This window comes from Schistocerca piceifrons, chromosome 5 (assembly GCF_021461385.2).
Source record: "Schistocerca piceifrons isolate TAMUIC-IGC-003096 chromosome 5, iqSchPice1.1, whole genome shotgun sequence".
NCBI classification, from domain to species: Eukaryota; Metazoa; Arthropoda; class Insecta; order Orthoptera; family Acrididae; genus Schistocerca; species Schistocerca piceifrons.
The window spans coordinates 627,803,285-627,825,968 of record NC_060142.1 but is presented as its reverse complement, the minus strand read 5'-3'; the positions used below and the strand labels follow the sequence as shown (position 1 = coordinate 627,825,968).

At 38.7% G+C, this 22,684-nt stretch overlaps 1 protein-coding gene across 2 annotated transcripts in view; it reads right to left on the bottom strand.

The window, feature by feature from the left end:
• Window positions 1–22,684, bottom strand: part of LOC124798517 (synaptic vesicle glycoprotein 2C-like) — a 525,025-nt gene that overhangs the window by 131,635 nt on the left and 370,706 nt on the right. For both annotated transcript variants that reach the window (XM_047261962.1, XM_047261963.1), the window contains exon 5: window positions 15,591–15,712. In XM_047261962.1, coding sequence (XP_047117918.1) covers window positions 15,591–15,712 — 122 coding nt within the window. The remainder of the gene's footprint in view (window positions 1–15,590; window positions 15,713–22,684) is intronic.

Here is a 22,684-nt window from a genome sequence, read left to right as displayed (position 1 = left end):
TTTTCCTGTAGGCAGTACCTGTCTTACCCCTAGTGATATAGGTCTCAGTATGGAAAAGTTAAAAGCAAGAATTTTTCATTGGCCACAAACCCATACTCTTATAAACAATGATGATTTCACAAACCACATGACAATTTGAATTGGAAGCATGGGACAGCTTTGTATCAGTTATCAAAAATTTTGGGGGGAAATCACAAAGCTGAAGAGTATTCCTAAATAGTAGACAAAATGCTCCATATTTTCCATAAACTATGAGTTAATATGTGTGACAAACTGCATTTTTTGCACAGGCGTTTAGATAAATTTCCTTACAACTTGGGTGATTACAGCGAAGAACAAAGGGGACAGTTCCACCAGCACATCAAGATTATGGGGGAACGATATCAAGGCCACCTGGACTGCCATATGATGGCAGACTACTGCTGGAACTTGCAGATAGACTGTCCGATCCAAAAATATGAAAGAAAATCCAGCACAAAATGTTTTTCTTGTTTCTTATTAACATGTTTCTTATGTTATGATTAATTTTATTATTCTTTGTGTCAATAACAACTCTCTGCTTGTTTGAAATGATCTGATATCTTTAAAATAAATGTTTTACAAATATTCTCATCTTTTTTATAATTTAATTTCCAGTATAAATGGATTGCCTTTATATTAAAAAAAGTAGAGCCAATTCAATAAAAATATTATTATTTTTGTATTCAGCACACAAAAATTACCTGAAATTGATTAATAAATTCCAAGCCGCAGAAACAGTGTCATCCTGTAAACTTTCCCTTTGCCTAAGTTGCTTATCTCAAAGGATTTCCCCATTTGCAACCCATATCTTCACTATGGTGATCCCCCATTTGTGTCTGCTCTACTTATATACTTTTGTGACTGTGTCACGTGCCCGCAACACCACCAGGTGGTATCCAACGTCACGGTGGACAGTGGTCATAACGTTTTCATTTATCAGTGCGCTTCAGACTGCAAAACATCCTGAACTGAGTTCTTGAGTAGTAGCATGTGTCTATGAACTGAAATTAGTTTAGTTTGTCGCATATCTGGACACAAAAGAATTTTACATGAAGCTTTTCATTAGTGAATATTCAGTATTGTCTACTCTGAATGCCACGAGGTTATCTCTGTTTTTCTAAAATTGCATATTATGAGTTTTTGCAAGATTAAAGACTTGAACTATTTACTCTAGTCAGATGTTGAGATGTTCAACTGTCATATGGGATCATTGGAAAGTCATTCATTTTTGTAGGAGTGGGAGTGGACACAATACTGAAGCTTGTGGGATTTCAACATTTTTTCCCCCTCTATTCTGAATTTGTCAATATTTCTGATTTCTTTTGGAAAGGTGGAACTATAACCATGCAAGAGAGTTGCATTTTATTTTGTAAATGTATGTCACATATATATTGCACACATAAATATATCTAAATCTCTGCTGTTTTATTCCACAGACCTTCACAGAGGATGTTATATTTATCTGTGGTATTCAACCATGTGACATGATCTTTCCTCCAAAACATGTGGACAAAAATGTTGTCTAACTGCAGTGCTCATTCTTGAGACCTGGTTCACAAACTGTACTGTGTAAGTGCGAGACAAAAAGTATTCCAAGTCAACTAAATACAGAAAAGAAACACCAACAGATTATTTTTGAATATTTTTACAGCTTCCCCTTCTCATCCCTTTCCCTGTGGGTAGTACGTGATCTTATTCCCACACTATTATTGTACCAAATCTCTTTTTCAGTACATATATTGTACACAGGATATTGGACAGAAAACCTTTTTATCTATTGGTTTTTCAAACATCAAACATACATTATTTAAATATTTCTAACAAATTGGATCTACACAGTCAATAACTACAATTTTTTAAAAATACTGTTTATTTATAGCTTATTTCTACAATTAAATATACAAATTAACACTTTTTTTTTTTTTGCATAAGATACTGTGAGTTTGAATAGTAGCAGTTTTTCAGAAGGTAGGCTGTCACAGACTTTTTAAAGCTCTGTAGTTCAGGAAGAGATTTTATATGTATTGGTAATCTGTTGTACAGCTTTGTTCGTGCACGATATACACCTTTTTGGCATAATGTGGTGGTACAGTGACTAACATGTAGTCACTGTTTGACCTGGTGCTGTATTCATGGACACTTTTGTTTTGAGGAAAAAGGTTTTCTTTTCTCAATATACTTTTTTGGCATGCATGACTACTTCCAGTATATAAATGCAGGGAAGGGGTAAGATCTTTAGATCTTTAAGGAAAGGTTTGCATGGTTTTCTATAATTGCCTTTTGTTTCCTGAAAACTGTTATGGCCTGTTGTATATTTCCCTAGAAAATGATACCGTACTTCAGTACTGAATGTACAGGAACAAAGCATACAGCCCTAACTGTTTCTGCACTAGTATTGTTGCAAAGAATTCTTACTACTCAGCTCATCTATGGTAGTCTTGAATTTAGGAACGTGATATTAGTGCTCCATTTAAGATTTTCCTGGATATGATTCCAAGAAATTTAGTTTCAGTGACAGCACTATAATGTTATGGTTATCTATACATATTATGGGTTGTGCTGCATTTTTATTTTGATCTGTGTGGAAATTCATGAGTACTGTTTTTTTCGGCATTAACTATTAGCCTGTTTCTGGTAAACCATTCAGACACTACTTTCGTAATATCTTTTGCAGATGCAGTAATATTTTCTTCTTCATTTCCTTCAATCAATAGACTGGTATCAACTGCAAACAGTAGTGGTTCAGAATCACTAACGTGTGATGGGAAATCATTAAAGTATACCAAAAAAAGAAACAAACCTAAAATGGAGCCCTGTGGAACATCATGACTTGGTACACATAGTTCTGAAAGATGTACCTGGAGTTCATTTCCTTCCATATACTTAATTTCAGTTATGTGAGAGCAATATTCCAAATATGATTTAATTCACTGATTTGGCACACCTCTTACACCATTTCGTTCAAGCTTCGTCAGAGTCAAAGAATAATCAATAACATCAAAAGCTTTTCCGCAGCTCGTGGTCTTGCGGTAGCGTTCTCGCTTCCTGCGCACGGGGTCGTGGGTTTGATTCCTCGTGGGGTCAGAGATTTTCTCTGCCTCGTGATGACTGGGTGTTGTGTGTTCTTCATCATAATTTCATCATCATTGACTCGCAAGTCGCCGAAGTGGCGTCAACTAAAAAGGACTTGCAATACGGCGGCCGAACTTCCCCGCATGGGGCCTCCCGGCCAACAATGTCATATGATCATTTCATTTCATTTATCAAAAGCTTTTGTTAGGACCATGAATTAGCCTGAGATTTTTCTGTGGTTGTCAACTGCATTTAAGACATGTGGGTGTTGGGATTTTCCAATCACAATTAGCAGTAATTTATGACTCTCATTTGCATTACAACACACCATTAATGTTACGCGCTGTTTTTGTTGCTTGTAATCATGAGCTTCCTTCTCGTTCTTGGCAGCTAATGGTTTTGGAGGGAGCATTTTGTAAACAAGTTCTGTTTCATCAGCATTGTACATGGCATCAGCAATTAAATCTTCTTCCTCTATTATCTTCCATATCTAGCTTACAAACTCATCAGCATCCTTATTATTAGCTGAATGACTTTCCCCGGTGACTATCAGCTGCTGAATGCCAAATTGTAGCCCCTCCATTGATGCCGAGTTGGATCCAGTAGTGAGAGACTACGATGAGCCAGTCAATTTGGAATTATCAATTACTTTGTACACTGACATGTTCCACAACCTTCCAGGAGGAGAAGAAATTGATGATGATGAAGATGTTAATGAGTGGCTGAATAAGAAAAACTGTGTTACAGACCAAACTTTAACAGAAGAAGACATAATCAAAAGAAGCATGGAAGAAAGTAATGATGAAAGTGATGAAGAAGAAGACACAGGAGGAGAGAGCATGCAGATTTCTCACCCTGCTGTTGCTGAAGCTACCAAGGTCTTCCTGGAGTACATTAGGCAACAGCCAGATACAGGCAGTACCGATGTAATGCTTGTAAAGCGGTTAAGTGGTTGCATGATAAAGCATGCCAGCATCACTGCGACAGTTAAAAATTAGGGACATGTTTCATAGTGTGTGATACAACTGTATAATTATGTACAGTATACACTCAGGGACTAAGTTTTCTTTGAAAATTAATGTATTTTTGGATTTAATAAGGTATATCCTCTATGTTTAAAAATTATATCCTTTGGTTTAATCAAGTCCACTACACTATAGCCCCTATGTTTTCAAAATAATTAAAAAACAAAACAAATGAATAAAATAAATTTCAGACACTCAATAATCCAGCACTTCCACTAATCCGGCACCCATACATTCCAGGAACAGTAACAGTCTAGTGTAGTTCAATAATTGCCACCCTGTACCAAATTTTGATGAAATTGCTGTGTGCGCGCCAACCCACACGCACACACAAAATCACCTCCTCCCTTCCTTCTGTCCACCTCCTCCTTCCCTTTCTCTCAGTTCATCATCTCCTCCACCAACTCTCCATTCATCTTCTCTTCCCTCCTCCTCTTTGTCCACGATCACCACCACCACCACCACCTCCCCCTCTGTATTCATCATCTTCTCCCTCTCTCTGATCGCCTCCCCCCCTCCCTCTCTGTCCATCTCCTCATCCCTTCTCTGGCTATCTCCTCCCCCCTCTCTCCATCTCCTTACCCGCCTCTCCCCCATTTCCTCCCTCTCCTCTCTCACTCTCTCTCTCTCTCTCTCTCTCTCTCTCTCTCCCCATTTCCTGTCTTGTGCTCTCTCTGTCCATCTCCTATTTCACCCCCACCCCCAGACCAATGGAAGGTGGTTCTTGCCCCTTCAGTACTTCTTTCCAGACAATAAGTGGTATGTGTACCAAGTCTGGTTGACATCACACCTGTGGTGTGTGTGTATATATAAATCTTCTTTCTCTATTATCTTCTATATCTAGCTTACAAACTCATCAGCATCCTTATTATTAGCTGACAAACTGTGGTAAATTGCTCCATAAATTTTGAGTTATTATCATGAGTAAAGTGTTGTTCATGTGATATTATAGTGAAAAAAGGTGTTAGAGCATGCTCACTAACGCATAAATGGTACCACTCAAGTTGTTTTGTGAAATTAAACTCTGATAAAATCTCATACGATTGTGGTCAACTGTGTAACGGTCTCCAGTAGCAATGGAAATTTGCAGTGCCAGAATTGAACTAAATGTGTTACATGAGCTTTACTGTGATATAAATGCAGCTAGAAAATATGTAGAATTTCTGGAAAATCTAAAGCAAGTAGATATAGTGAAAAATGAAAGTGTAATAGTGACTGGAATACCACACAGATATGACCTAATAGAAACGTCATTTGTCAACCAGGAAATTATTAAGGCCAACAAGCAATTTCGCAAAATATGCAAAGCATATAGAAACACAAACTTCCTAGATGTGAAATTCTTGGAAATGAAAGACTTCACCAGGCACGGTAGGCATTTAAATATTCATGGGAAAAAGTTCATAGGTTCCAGAATAAATGAGATGGCTGAGATGATGTACACAAGAAACAACATCATGCCTATTATTGTATCAACTAAAAACGGAGAAGCCATCTCATCACAGATGATGCCAGCAACAAAAAAAGCAGCAGAACAAACACAACCAATAGCAGTTACACAAAATACAGCAGTACAAACAATAATTGAAGCAAAAATGCCAACAACAGCATCACCATCAACAGCAGCATCACAGACAGCAGTAACAACAGAAATCCCAGCAACAGTAGGAGCAGCAGCAGACATGGAAACAACCATCCATGGGGCAGCAAGTAGACGGAGAAGGACACCACCTTTCCATCTGAAGGATTTTTTAATTGCGGATACGACGAAAAAGAAGCCACCAAGATAAGTAACATTATATGCCTAACATTACTCCACCAAAATATTCAGTGTGTAAAAAACTAAGTGCAACAGCTGGAAGTCGAGTTACAAATCTCAGGCAGCACTGTTATCTGTATTACAGAGCACTGGTGTAAAGAAAGTGAAATCTTATATATTACTTTACCCTCATATCTCCAAGCATGTTCTTATTGCAGAAACGCAATGAAACGTGGAGGATCATGTATTTATGTTAAGAATGACATTGAATTTAAAGTCAAAAATGATATTATCATGCTAAGTGTAGACAAAGAGTTTGAAGTGTCAGCAATAGAGATAGTTGCTATAAATATGCCTAAGAAACTAACTATATTATGTGAATATCGTTCTCCCAGTGGTAATTTAGAGATATTATTTTCAAAACTTATACAAAGCCTAGAACTAGCGTTGACTCTGAAACATAATATCCTTTTGTTTGGGGACTTTAACATAAATACAACTAAAACGGATGACACCAGTAACACATTTATGAATATCCTACATAGTTTTGGTCTATCATCACTAGTCAACTGTGCAACAAGAATAACCACACATTCATCATCTACCATTGACCATGTAGCTACAGATGTAGGCAGAGAAAACTGATGTACTTGTCAAAAATCTGGGACTGTCTGACCATCTATGTCAGCTTATAAAAATAAAAGCTTGTGTAAAAAAGAATCAAAACTGCATGTATATAAAAGAGTCTACTCTCCATCAGCTTTGCAAGAGTTTTCCTTAAAGTTAGCACATGAAAGTTGGGAAGGAGTATACATAGAAACTAAAGTGAATAGCAAGTTCTCCAATTTTATGTCTGAGTTTAAATTAAAATTTGAAGAAACATTCCCCAAAGCATTATTTCCCATTGGAACACCCACCAACAATAAACGGATTACTAAAGGAATTAGAAAAAGTGCTCAAACTTGTAAATACCTCAACTCCGTTAAAAAGGACAATAGTGATCCAGTTTTTTTGCACTACTACAAAAACTACAAAAGGATCCACAGGAAGATACTCAACACTGCAAAAAAAATCAGCCAACAATAGGTTCATAAATTTAGCCAATAATAAAAGTAAAGCTACATGGGCAGTAGTGAAACAAGAAACAGGAACTGTGAAGCAGAGAGGTACAAACACACAAATCAGGAAGGAACAAGGAAAACTTAGAAAGTAACCCAAAAGAATTAGCAAATTATGTGAATACCTACTTTAGCAGCATTGCAACGAACTTACAGAAAATTTTTTCAAAAGGTGCTAATCAACCAATACAGAAGCATATAGCAAACTCAATGGTATTGCTTCCAACTACTGACGAGGAAGTATGCAATGTTGTAAAGCAATTAAAGAACAAAAACTCAGCAAGTTTAGATGAAATCCCAATGTGTGTGCTGAAAAAATGGATAAATGGTATCAAAGCTCCACGAACAGAAATCATAAATGAATCATTCAAAAATGGTTGCTTCCCTGACTATCTGAAACATGCCAAAATTTTACCAGTTCCCAAGAAAGGTGACGTAGAAAACATTGAGAACTACAGACCAATACCTCTATTGTCTTGCTTTTCCAAAGTGATAGAAACAATAATGAAAAACAGGCTTTTGAGCTATCTAAGTAAATTCAACCTCCTCTGCAATGACCAGCATGGTTTCAGGGCTGGTAGAGGTACAGAATCTGCAATAGCACAATTTACAAAAACAGTTTTAGAAGGACTAGATGAGAACAGCTATGTAACTGGCCTTTTCCTAGACCTGTCTAAGGCATTTGATACAGTTGACCACCAGAAGCTGTCACATAAATTAGAGGCACTAGGAGTAAGGGGAGTGGTTCTCAAATGGTTTCATTCATATCTAGAAAACAGAGTACAGTCAGTAGAGATCACACGTCTCCAGTGGATCAAAGTACATTGAGAAACAAATATCTGATCCACAATATATCAATATTGGGGTCCCTCAAGGAAATGTATTGGTATCATGAGTTGTTGTTGACCTATATACGTCAAGGGAAGTGTTCGATTCCAATGTGTCATAGCTACGTATGTTTTGGTATCGTGAGCTGCTGTTGACCTATATAGGTCAAGGGAAGTGTCCAATTCCAATTTTTGTTGTTTTAGACATTGGTTTTGTGGTATCAACAGTTGCGGTGTGATTATAATTTTTGGAATAGTTGGTTTCTAGTTAGTGGTATTGACAATTAAGGTTGAGCTATGTAGGTGAAGGGAAGTGACCGATTCCTGTCGATACTGTTAGTGTAACAGAATTTGGGAATTTTGTGGTGTTTTTATGTCATCATTTTTTGTGGTTTGGGATCGTGGTGCGTGTCTGTATGTGTTTATATTAATTTGTTCCCACCGAAAAACCCCGAATTTCCTGCACTGGTCCCATTAGTTTGATTATAGTTTTGGAGGGAGATGTGTTTGTTGGTTTTATATGTATTTTCGTGTTTGTTGTCGTGTTTATGTAATGACGTCATAGGCGCCATATTGGAGACGTTCAGAATGGTCATTTCCGCCATATTGGTGACATCATGGGTCAAAGCAGACAGGTGGAATCAGATGCTTCTGTATTCCCATTTTTTCAATGTGGTTTTGGAGTCTGTAAACACAATGGGAAACTTTGTCATTAACATCTGCAGCTGAAGTATATTTTTTAATTGTTTCCACTGTTGCATTAATAACTGCAAATGAGGGAACCTCATTGTCCTCATCACTATCACTGTCAGTCACTTTCACACAAAAAATGCAGAAAGTTGATAACGTCATCAACTCATCAACAGAAACACATTCTACAGTGACAACGTTGTCGTCAATGTGTAAGAAATCCTGAACTGGATACTAAAGTTGCAGTTTTTCCCATGATGAAGCAAGCAGTTTTTCACCACTGTCACTAACACTCACGTCTCGTGCGTCAGATACATTTCTGTCGTCAGCTTTGATGAATCCCGCTTTTTGGAAGCAATTGGAGATGGTAGCCGCCGTAATTTCTGTCCATGCCTTCACAATATAATGCAAAGCATCTAAAATTGACAATTTAAAAAGTTAATGCCTTCTGCACAATCACCTTCCTATAGTGTGTTTTGAAGGCATAGATGATACCCAAATCCAAATACTGTAATTTGCTTGTGCAGTTTAGTGGGATGCACGGGGCAACAACCCACTAACAGGAGAACTTTTCTGTTGTGAGTACCTATTCTTGCGTCAAGACAATGTAATTGTTTCGTGAATAATTTTGACATCACCCACGCTTTTTTGTTGGCACTGTAGTTCATTAGTAGTGTTTTTATGTTTTTAAAACACCATGGTTTTTTACATATGCCAATCACAAAAGGTTTAATTTTTTCAGAACCATCTGTGTTTGCGCCTAACATTACTGTCAGACAGGCTTTGCTGTGTTTACCTCCGTGGGAGTTTTTGCGTTTAAAGGCAAGCATTTTATCTGGCAATATGCTGTAAAAAGAGACCTGTTCCGCCAATATTGAAGATATCCTTCAGTTTATACTGTTCCAAAAGTTCTTGTAACCTGCCACTCTGCCATTCCATTACAGATTTCATGTCCACAATGCTTTCTTCACCACATACAGTTTTATACGCTACATTGTACCACTTCTTGAATCTATCTATCCACCCATTTGATGCTGTGAGGTCCTCGATCCGAAGTACATTGGTGACTTTCAGCACCTTTTTGTGCAACATCATATGGTTTAGTGGAAAATTCTATACACGTGTTGACTGAGACCAGTTCTTTTTAATTTCTTCCATTTCTGCGTATTTCAAATAGCTGGCATATTTCATTTTTTTTGGAATTTGGGCCTCCGTTGCTTCACTTTCCAAAATGGTCTCTCTGTTTTTCACGATAGTGTTCAATGTAGATATGGGTATTCCTAAACTCTGTACTAATGCAACAAGTGTTCCACGGTGAGCTTCACCTCTTTCCAGAATTTTTACTTTTTCTTCCATAGAAAGGGTTTTCCATCTTAAACTGCGGCAGAAAACAACAACGTGAAAGAAACAACTAACCACAGACTTCAATCACTTCACACAAGGATACGAACAGTACACACAGTCACACAAACAAAGTAACAAACACAAACACATCACAAGGCAGTTGTCGAGAGTGGCTGTGTCGACTGAAATTGACTCACTTCGGTTGTAGGAACAGGCTTTTCATGATGTCAACCTTAGATAGCAAACAACACTGTACAATGCGTATACAAACCATGAAGAAAACTACCGTATATTAGCAAGTTACAAATACTGGAAAATGGATATCCTCTGCATGTGATCATTATTATAGGGTGCAAGTTGATGCCATAACGATGCAGATACTATAAAGTAAGGGTACTACTTATTGTAGCACACAGTACTGACAGACAAAGTTGGTATCGACTCAAAACAAATGAATGTTTCTCCAAAGTTGCGTGTTCTTCCGGCTTCTATCAAAATACTTACTCCCATCAGCGACCACGCCGAATTGTGGTTTGCAGCGGCAAGATACAAATCACAATTTGTTCCGAGTTATGATTTGCTAAGCAGAGCACCCTGGTGCCAAGAAAGTTAAACATATAACATATGTAAAGTGTAAACACTACTTGAAGGCAAACGCAGTGCTTGCATCATTTTATGTCAATCATGCCAGTTTTTTTCCTCCACGAACAGTGTTCCATAAAACGTAAATTGTGGCAAAATTACTGATATGTTAAAATAAAAACAGGTGAGAATTAACATAGTGAACATAGGAAATTTGAAGTTAGTGACAAAAAATGTCATAAATGGAGGGAAAATGCTAATTCTGGGAACATAAAAGTGGAGTTATACTGTAGTTTGAAAATTTCTGCTACCGGCAGATGTAGACGTTAATGGTGGTCATACACTAAATGAAGGACTGTATGTAACATTCTTTGGGGTTAACTGAACAACAGGTTAAAATGAAAAAGATCAGAGTTCAGGCTGTTTTTCAGTGTGTTGATCTGAAGACAAAAACATTGGCTTGTTTTTGCATATGTTCGTTCCCTTTTTGTCTTGTGAAATAATCTTCGGGGCCAGTGCTAATAAAATATTTATTCATCAGAAACAAGCAGTAAGAATGTTGTGTAAAGTAGGTAAATGCATGTCCTGTACAGACTTTTTCAATGCTTCTACAATTCTTATACTCTTTTTCACTACATTCTCCCCTTTATGATTCTTGTGATTGATGATAAAAAAAATAGTTTCTGCTTAACTGTGATATTAACAGTCGCAATCGAAGACGCAGAAATAATTTTGATGTACGGTTTGCCTCGTTGTCTAGAGTCCCATCTAATGTACAGGGAGACATTGGAAACCTCTAACAGTTCAAAAGACAATCAAAAACGGACCTAAGTAGCTGATATTTCTACAAATTATCTGAATATCTAGAATTAAGGACTGAAAACTCTGTTAGACAAATTACAACTACCAGTATTAATTGTAAAGCTGCATGATAAATAATAATGCACTGAAAGTAGGCCACTGTATTTACAGGTTAGAAAATTAATTTCTATTAAAACAGCTATGTATTCCAGTCAATATTAAGTCAACAGTAGCAGACAAATATATTCCAGATCATCTTGCCGTCAGGTGTGCATAGTTAGCACTGTTGTTGTACTGCACAATAAGATACATGAGGAAATAAAAATTGCTTTTTTGTTTTTGTCATCGGTGTTCTGACTGGTCAGATGCAGCCCGCCATGAATTCCTAGCCAAACATGTCTATCTTCTAAGCCAACCTTTTCATCTCAGAGTAGCACTTGTAACCTACATCCTCAATTATTTGCTGGATGTATTCCAACCTTCATCTTCCTCTACAGTTTTTGCCCTCTACAGCTCCCTCTAGTATCATGGAAGTTATTCCCTGTTGTCTTAACAGATGTCCTAACATCCTATCCCTTCTTCTTGTCATTGTTTGCACATACTCCTTTCCTCACTGATTCTGTGGAGAACCTTCTCATTCCTTGTCCTATCAGTCCACCTTATTTTCAACATTTTTTCTGTAGCACCACATCTCAAATCCTTCGATTCTGTTCTGTTACAGTTTTCCCACTGTCCATGTTTCACTGCCATTGAATACTGTGCTCCAAATGTACATTCTCAGACATTTCTTCCTCAAATTAAGGTCTATGTTTGATACTAGAAGACTTCTTTTGGCAAGGAATCCTCTTTTTGCCATGTTAGTCTGCTTTTGATGTCCTCCTTGCTCCATTCATCATTGGTTATTTTACGGTCTAGATAACAGAGTTCCTTAAATTCATCTACTATGTGATAACCATTCATAATGTTAAGTTTCTCACTGTTCCCATTTCTGCTACATTTCATTACTTTCGTCTTCCTTCAATTTACTCTCTATCCATGTTATGTACTCACTACACTGTTCATTCCATTCAATAGATACTATAATTCTTCTTCACTTTCACTGAGGATAGAAATGTCATCAGTCAAACTTACCATGATATCCTTTCACCTTGAATATTAATCCAGCTCTTGAACATTTCTTTTAATTCCATCATTTCTTCTTCAATGTATAGTTTGAACAGTCAAGGCGAAAGGCTACATCCCTGTATTACACCACTGCTAATCTGAGCATTTCGTTCTTGGTCTTCCACTCTTATTGTTTCCTCTTGGTTTTTGTACACATTGTATATTTCCCTATGGCTTACCCCTATTTTTCTCAGAATTTCTAACATATTACACCTTTTCACATTGTCGAACACTATTTCCAGGTCGACAAATCCTATGAACGTGTCTTGATTTTTCTCCAGTCACACTTCCATTATCGACTGCAACATCAGGATTGCATCTCTGTTGGCTTTACCTTCTCTAAAGCCAAACTGATCATCAAATAACAGACTCTCAACTTTCTTTTCCATTCTTCTGTATATTATTTTTGTTAGTAACGTGGACACATGGGCTGTTAGGCTGGTTGTGCAATAATTCTCGCACTTGTCACCTCTTGCAATCTTCTGAATTGTATGGATTATGTTATTTTGAAAGTCTGTTGGCTTTTTTGTGGGAGGAGACCAAACAGCGTGGTCACTGGTCTCATCAGATTAGGGAAGGATGGGGAAGGAAGTCGGCCATAGCCTTTGAAAGGAACCATCCCAACATTTGCCTGGAGCAATTTAGGGAAATCACAGAAAACCTAAATCACATCCTCCTGAATGCGAGTCCAGTGTGCTAACCACTGTGCCACCTTGCTCAGTCTCTGAAAGTCTGATGGCATACTGCCAGTCTCCTACATTCTACATGCCAACATGAAAATTTGTTTTGTTGCCATTTATACCAATGATTTCAGAAATTCCAATGGAATGTCATCTATACCTTCTGCCTCATTTGACTTAATCCATCTACCCACTCCCTCTGCTGCATTTAATGGAGGAATTCTCATTGCACTCTCAGTGTACCACCTTTGTTTTTAGTATCACCGAAGGTTGTTCTGTTTTTTATATATGCTGAGTCAGTCCTGACAACCACTTCTTTTTTTATTTTTCATGCAGCCATTTCATCTTAGCTTCCCTGTACTTCTTATTTATTTCATTCCTAAGTGACTTGTATTTCTATTTTCCTGTATTTCCCTGAACATTTTTGTACTTCCTTCTATCATCGATCAGCTGAAGTATTTGTTCTGTCACCCGTGATTTCTACACAGTTACCTTACTTGTACATCAGTTTTTCTTTCCAACTTCTGAAACTGCCCTTTTTAGAGATACCCATTCCTCTTCAACTGAACTGCATACAGAGCTATTCATTATTGCAGTATGCTCGCAGAGAACTACAAACTTATCTCATCATTTCTTAATATTTCTGTATCTCATGCATCAATTTTTCCTGATTAGTGTCAATCTTCAGCCTACTCTTCATCATTACTAAATTGTGATCTGAGTCCATATCTGCCCCTGGGTATGCCCCATAATCTAATATCTGATTTCAGAATCTCTGTCTGACAATGATACATCTAACTGGAATCTTCCCATACCTCCTGGCCTTTTCCACGTATACCTCATCCTCTTGTGATTCCTGAACAGAGTATTCATTATTACTAGCTGATATTTATTGCAGAACTCAATTAATCTTTCTCCCCTCTCACTGCTGCTACCAAGCCCCTATTCCCTAATATCCCTATCTTCTATTCCTTCCCCTATGACTGCAAACCGCATTCCAATCCCTCATTGCTATTAGATTATCATCTCCCTTTACATACTGAATTACCTGTTCAGTACCCTCATATACTTTCTCTCTTTTTTTGCTTCCATTTTCTGTTTGCGATGTCAGCATGTATACCTCAGCTATTGTTGTTGGTGTTTCTATATATCAAATATTTAAAATGAAACTAAAGATATTTCTAATACTTTAGAATAAAATTTAGTTGTATTGCAACTGATGAATGAATTTTATTCTGAAATACATGAATACTACAGTTGTTTAAAAGTAATAGCTATGACTGAAATAATACTTCTAGTAAATCACTGTTTCTATTCTGCATGGGAATTTCTGAATTTGTAGAAATAAATGTTACTTTAACAATCACTGATAATACTTACTTGCATGCCTGAAAGAACAGACATTGTTGATGATCCAAAGCTGTACGAAATGATTTGAAATTCATTCACTGACAACAAATTCTTTCACATCAGCTGAATTAGGTATGGATCTCCTACCTATTAGTGATGATGACAACACTGGTCTCGATTCCTTGTAATATCATTACCCCTGAGTAGGAATCCAATAAATAATGTAGGCAAGCATTAGGTGATGAATAAAGTGGGCTACTGAATGAAGATGTATACAATGTGACATGTGGAGGTTTGGTTAAGTTCAAAGAGAATGCACAAATAGCCGAACTGGTTAAGACAACCGCTCACCATAAGTGGGAAATTTCGGTTTGAGTCCTGGTCTGGCACAATTTTTCATATGTTACTAATTGGCTAATACAGCTGGTGTCAAAGAATTTGGAGTCAGAGAGTAAATTTAGAATTAATTACTGATAAACTTAGGTTGAAAGAATAGCTACATAATGTTAGTTTGTGTAGTTATTTATTTGATGCTACGTATTAGTGTGTCCTTATTTCAACCTGTCCTTAAACAATTACTGATAGACTTAAATTATAAAAATATGTACCTACTTACTTTCATTTCATTTTTCTGAAATTAAATGTAACTGTATCCTCATTTTGGCCTGTCCAACATCACTTGTACAATTTGTAGTGTGTGATAAAGCTGGACCACCAAAAAATCAATAATATAACAGAGGAAACTGCAGCATTTTTCAGTGTAGAGGTTTTCTTGTAGTTTACTGTGTTAAACAATTTTGATGGCGTGAGCACAAACAGCACTACATAGTATAGTGAAGTTTATTGTTAACACAGTTTATGACATAAGTTGCTACAATTCTGTTTTTTACTCATTCCAAATTCCTGAATTCTATCTATGAAATTCAATTCATTAATTAAATTATTAATGACACTCCTGTTACATTTAACTGGCCTCAGTGTTAATTTTTCTGGCTTGTCAGTGCATCTTTAAAATGAGTAGCAGCCTTGTAAACAAATTGCGAAAAAAGAAAGAAAATCAGACCACATGTACAAGAAAACTGTTTTAGTGTAAAAACGATGATAATTTAATATAGTCACCTATCTATTTCTAGTACCATATTAAGTGTTTCTTTCACCTGGAATGACGATTGTAGAAAGAGCTACAAAGAGTCCAGACGCCATCAGTACCCTTGTTCTGTATTTCGCACAATGAAATTCTGATATAAATGTTTTCTGTATAGAAATAGGGCCACAAATTCTGTAAAGAAAGATAAGGTAACATTACATCACTCATATTCCATGGATCCCTTGAAGAGGTGTCTGCAGGATGTGGAAAGCAGTCAAGGTTGTACATAACATATAAATGCAATACAACTGGATTACTTAAAATTATGTAATATCACATTTTTACTGTGCTAAAGCATAAAGCGCGCGCATGCCCACACGCACGTGCACACATGCGCACACACGCAAACTCACTCACTCACTCACTCACTCACTCACTCTCTCTCTCTCTCTCTCTCTCTCTCTCTCAGTAATATCATAGTGTTACTGTGCTAAATAGTAGAAAACTGATTGGGTTTATGGGTTGTGTCAGCTGATTTTGGTAAGAGAAGAAAGGAGGTGGGGACATGGAGGAGAGGAGGCTGGCTGTGGACTGGGAAGGAGAGGCAGCAAGGGATGATATATGAATGTCCCACTGGCAAGCTCGCCATGGTGCAGGCACATGATGTTATGGAGGGGTGGGTTGAGTGAGGTAGATATAACTGAGGAAGAGAGACTGAGTACAGAATGATGTGAGTACAAAATCAGAGAGCTGGAGGAAGTGGGAACAGAGCTGAAGGTGGCTGTGGGATAGGGGTTAGTTCAGAGAATCTGGTACTCCAGAAGAGGAGGGGGCAGCAAAGGGAGTGTTTTTAGAGTGTCCAGGTGACAAAATTTTGGATGCAACCACAATGACGTTATGGATCTTGTGCTCAGCAACATCTACAGCCACAGTGTGGTTAGCTCTGCACCTAGTCTCAGTTTCAAGGTCAATATTCATTCAGGTTGACAACTGCTTGATGGCAATGTCCATGTAAAAGACTGTGCACTGCTTTCATAGGAGGTCCTACCTCTAATAGGGAAAGATGCACCTGTGACTGAACTGAAATAGGATGCATTGGTTGGCTGCATATGACAAGTCTCATACCTGGGCCTTCCGTGGGGATATGACAGATGCTGCAAGAGGTTGGGAGTAGATATGGCCTACGGATGGACGAAGATATTTCATTTATTGTGTCGCCAGTGGAATACTACTTCGGAAATGGTGGGGACATTGTGGGCACCACGTTATTCAGTCCCAAGGATGCTAATTGGTAGTCACAGACCTGGGGAAGGATGTAGAAATTATTCTAGTCTGGATGAGCGGCAAAGTGGTGTGTCTGCTCACCAGTGGCATGGCTGAAATTTACGAGTATATTTGGAACTAACCCTTCCAGTATTAACACTATGAGTTCACTCAATGAGTCTACTCTCTCCCACCTGATTTCAGGTACCATCATTGTGGAGCATTTTGATAACCACAATATTATCCAAATTGATCAGTCCACTGCCAGTATCACCAGCTCAACTGGTCTTTCAGATTCTGGGGTGGCCAAGTTAAAATGTGATTCAACAGAGGAAGTTGGAGTCCTCTGACCAACTTAAAACCAAAACAAATACTTTTTTGCAGCACTTAACACACACACACTTTTGCAACCAAAAGTACTTCATAAACTGGGACATAAAATAAAAGAACAGAAGATTTAAATTTTAGTACTTTAAGAAACACATGACAGACAATAACACCATGGATTTTGGCAATTATTATCTTTTTAAAAGTAAAACTAATAAAAGAATACTTAATAGTACACCCCATCTGTGAGTTGCTTTTGCAGTCTCCAAAAATATTTTAAATTCAATAACTGAGATAAAACCCATTAACAATAGACCAATGACAATTTCTTTTAAATGCACCAATAAAGCATACACCTTAATTAATCCCCATGTGCCACTCAATGAGGATAACCCAAAAAAAACCTGAAGTAGTTACATAACGGCTGATTTTAATGTTCAATCAGGTACAGAGAAAAAAATATAAGAAAACAGTGGTTGGATTTCCTGCACATAAATGGACAAACCAAAATGGCCAAATGCTTGTTGAAACATGCAAAAATTTTAACCTTAAAATAATGTCAACACATATGGGGAATTTCAAATCAATCTTAGCAATTTCATACCCTAACTACAAAGAAATTTTAAATGTCCAAGTTAGGAAAGGGGCTGATCTGATTCTGACCATTATATATATATAAACAAAGATGATGTGACTTACCAAATGAAAGTGCTGGCAGCTCGACAGACACACAAACAAACACAAACATACACACAAAATTCAAGCTTTCGCAACAAACTGTTGCCTCATCAGGAAAGAGGGAAGGAGAGGGAAAGAGGAAAGGATGTGGGTTTTAAGGGAGAGGGTAAGGAGTCATTCCAATCCTGGGAGCGGAAAGACTTACCTTAGGGGGAAAAAAGGACGGGTATACACTCGCACACACACACATGTCCATCCACACATATACAGACACAAGCAGACACATTTAAAGACAAAGAGTTTGGGCAGAGATGTCAGTCGAGGCAGAAGTGCAGAGGCAAAGATGTTGTTGAATGACAGGTGAGGTATGAGTGGCGGCAACCTCTCTCCCAATCTGAAACCTCTGTCCTATCCAAAGGCCTCACCTTCAGCCCCACTCCCAGATTCAACCAAACAACAAACCTCTCTCCCAATCTGAAACCTCTGTCCTATCCAAAGGCCTCACCTTCAGCCCCACTCCCAGATTCAACCAAATACACATACAAAGTTTGCCAAGGTAATACCATTCCTGATGTCCAGGCAGAGCTTCAGGGAATCCTCAGAACCTTAGGCCCCCTACAAAACCTTTCACCTGACTCCATCAACCTCCTGACCCCACCGACACCCCCCACCCCTACCTTCTACCTTCTTCCTAAAATTCACAAACCCAATCATCCTGGGCGTCCCATTGTAGCTGGTTACCAAGCCCCCACAGAACGTATCTCTGCCTACGTAGATCAACACCTTCAACCCATTACGTGCAGTCTCCCATCCTTCATCAAAGACACCAACCACTTTATCGAATGCCTGGAATCCTTACCCAATCCGTTACCCCCAGAAACCATCCTTGTAACCATTGATGCCACTTCCTTATACACAAATATCCCGCACGTCCAGGGCCTCGCTGCGATGGAGCACTTCCTTTCACGCCGATCACCTGCCACCCTACCTAAAACCTCCTTCCTCATTACCTTAGCCAGCTTCATCCTGACCCACAACTTCTTCACTTTTGAAGGCCAGACATACCAACAATTAAAGGGAACAGCCATGGGTACCAGGATGGCCCCTTCGTACGCCAACCTATTCATGGGTCGCTTAGAGGAAGCCTTCTTTGTTACCCAGGCCTGCCAACCCAAAGTTTGGTACAGATCTATTGATGACTCACAGTGAAGAAGAACTCCAGAATTTCCTCTCCAACCTCAACTCCTTTGGTTCCATCAGATTCACCTGGTCCTACTCCAGATCCCATGCCACTTTCCTTGATGTTGACCTCCACCTGTCCAATGGCCAGCTTCACACGTCCGTCCACATCAAACCCACCAACAAGCAACAGTACCTCCATTACGACAGCTGCCACCCATTCCACATCAAACGGTCCCTTCCCTACAGCCTAGGTCTTCATGGCAAACAAATCTGCTCCAGTCCGGAATCCCTGAAGCATTACACCAACAACCTGACAACAGCTTTCGCATCCCGCAACTACCCTCCCGACCTGGTACAGAAGCAAATAACCAGAGCCACTTCCTCATCCTCTCAAACCCAGAACCTCCCACAGAAGAACCACAAAAGTGCCCCACTTGTGACAGGATACTTTCCGGGACTGGATCAGATTCTGAATGTGGCTCTCCAGCAGGGATACGACTTCCTCAAATCCTGCCCAGAAATGAGATCCATCCTTCATGAAATCCTCCCCACTCCACCAAGAGTGTCTTTCCGCCGTCCACCTAACCTTCGTAACCTCTTAGTTCATCCCTATGAAATCCCCAAACCACCTTCCCTACCCTCTGGCTCCTACCCTTGTAACCGCCCCCGGTGTAAAACCTGTCCCATGCACCCTCCCACCACCACCTACTCCAGTCCTGTAACCCGGAAGGTGTACACGATCAAAGGCAGAGTCACGTGTGAAAGCACCCACGTGATCTACCAACTGACCTGCCTACACTGTGGCGCATTCTATGTGGGAATGACCAGCAACAAACTGTCCATTCGCATGAATGGACACAGGCAGACAGTGTTTGTTGGTAATGAGGATCACCCTGTGGCTAAACATGCCTTGGTGCACGGCCAGCACATCTTGGCACAGTGTTACACCGTCCGGGTTATCTGGATACTTCCCACTAACACCAACCTATCCGAACTCCGGAGATGGGAACTTGCTCTTCAATATATCCTCTCTTCCCGTTATCCACCAGGCCTCAATCTCCGCTAATTTCAAGTTGCCGCCACTCATACCTCACTTGTCATTCAACAACATCTTTGCCTCTGCACTTCTGCCTCAACTGACATCTCTGCCCAAACTCTTTGTCTTTAAATATGTCTGCTTGTGTCTGTATATGTGTGGATGGATGTGTGTGTGTGTGTGTGTGTGTGTGTGTGTGTGTGTGTGTGTGTGTGTGCGAGTGTATACCCGTCCTTTTTTCCCCCTAAGGTAAGTCTTTCCGCTCCCGGGATTGGAATGACTCCTTACCCTCTCCCTTAAAACCCACATCCTTTTGTCTTTCCCTCTCCTTCTCTCTTTCCTGATGAGGCAACAGTTTGTTGCGAAAGCTTGAATTTTGTGTGATGTTTGTGTGTCTATCGACCTGCCAGCACTTTCGTTCGGTAAGTCACCTCATCTTTGTTTTATATATATATATATATATATATATATATAGAGGGAAACATTCCACGTAGGAAAAATATATCTAAAAACAAAGATGATGTGACTTACCAAATGAAAGTGCTGGCAGGTCGACAGACACACAAACAAACAGAAACAAACACAAACATACACACAAAATTCAAGCTTTTGCAACAAACTGTTGCCTCATCAGGAAAGAAGGAAGGAGAGGGAAAGACGAAAGGATGTGGGTTTTAAGGGAGAGGGTAAGGAGTCATTCCAATCCCGGGAGCGGAAAGACTTACCTTAGGGGGAAAAAAGGACGGGTATACACTCGCACACACACAAATATCCATCCACACATATACAGACACAAGCAGACATATTTTTTTTTTTTTTTAATATGTCTGCTTGTGTCTGTATATGTGTGGATGGATATGTGTGTGTGTGCGAGTGTATACCCGTCCTTTTTTCCCCCTCTCCTTACCCTCTCCCTTAAAACCCACATCCTTTCGTCTTTCCCTCTCCTTCCTTCTTTCCTGATGAGGCAACAGTTTGTTGCGAAAGCTTGAATTTTGTGTGTATGTTTGTGTTTGTTTGTGTGTCTGTCGACCTGCCAGCACTTTCATTTGGTAAGTCACATTATCTTTGTTTTTTTATATATATATATATATATATATATATATATATATATATATATATATATATATATATATATATATATATATATATATATATATATATATATATGAGAGAGAGAGAGGGAGAAGAGAGAGAGAGATGTTAGCACAGCAGGGACAAGAGGGTTAGATATCCATGTGCTAACATCTAAGTATGCACATTAGCAGAGTAAAAGGATATTACATGAGATTAAGTCTTTAATAATGTAAACTCAAGGCAGAAGAAAATATGTAAGCCAAAATGGATGGGTAAGCTAGGCAGTACAGAAGGAAGTTCTAGCTAAAAATGGGAGTAAGCTACCTTGAGAATAGAAAAGTGGCCAAAGGGTAGAAAGATACTTCGTGATCTATGTGATAATGAACCTCGATATAAATCGGTTAGGTACAGCCAGTAAAATGAGAACCTGTACCATAATGTGAATGAAAGGAGGTAAGTGGACATTATTGGTGTAATAATTTAGGATTATGTTGGGAGTATTTTTCCCCATTAAGCAGTGTCTTCGCAGTCTCACAATGGTTTGATGCCATTTTTATGTCAAGACTGAACCAATATAGTAAGGCAAATGAATTTAACCGTATAGTGCAGCTCCTTTAAGTTCCTTATTTGCCTAGATGAATGTATGGGGATGTGGGTGGCTCAGCTTTGTTGTATACATAAGATGCAACAATGAACTGAGAGTTCCTTTTGGTTTGTAACTGCTCAAGGCAATGATTCTTGGCTATGCAAGTACTGTTGTGCATGTAAGACTTGGTCACTTATGACTTCAGGGTACCCTTGAATAGCTGGTGGATCCTATAAAGCATCAAAGAATAGCACAAATTTATGAATATGCTTTCATACAGTGAGATTAGATTAGATTAATACTTGTTCCATAGATCATGAACACGACATTTCGTAATGATGTGGAACGTGTCAGGTTAATAAAAGATGTCTGTACAAGATATTACATTACACAAAATACTGCATGACACTAATGTTTAAGTTGGTCCCTCCCCCCCCCCCCCCCCCCCCCCCCCACTTAATTTATATCTAAAAATTCAGCCAATGAGTAGAAGGAGTTGTCATCTAGAAATTCTTTTAATTTATTTTTAAATGTTGGTTGGCTATCTGTCAGGCTTTTGATGCTGTTTGGTAGGTGACCAAAGACTTTTGTGGCAGCATAATTTACCCCTTTCTGTGCCAAAGTCAGATTTAACCCTGCATAGTGAAGATCATCCTTTCTCCTGGTGTTATAGCTATGCACACTGCTATTACTTTTGAACTGGGTTGGATTATTAACAACAAATTTCATAAGTGAATATATATACTCTGAGGTTACTGTGAGGATCCCTAGATCCTTAAATAGATGTCTGCAGGATGACTGTGGGTGGGCTCCAGCAACTATTCTGATTACACGTTTTTGAGCAATGAATACTTTTCTACTCAACGATGAATTACCCCAGAATATGATGCCATACGAAAGCAGTGGATGAAAGTAGGCATAGTAAGCTAATTTACTGAGATTCTTATCACCAAAATTTGCAATAAGCCTAATAGCATACGTAGCTGAACTCAGACGTTTCAGCAGACCATCAATG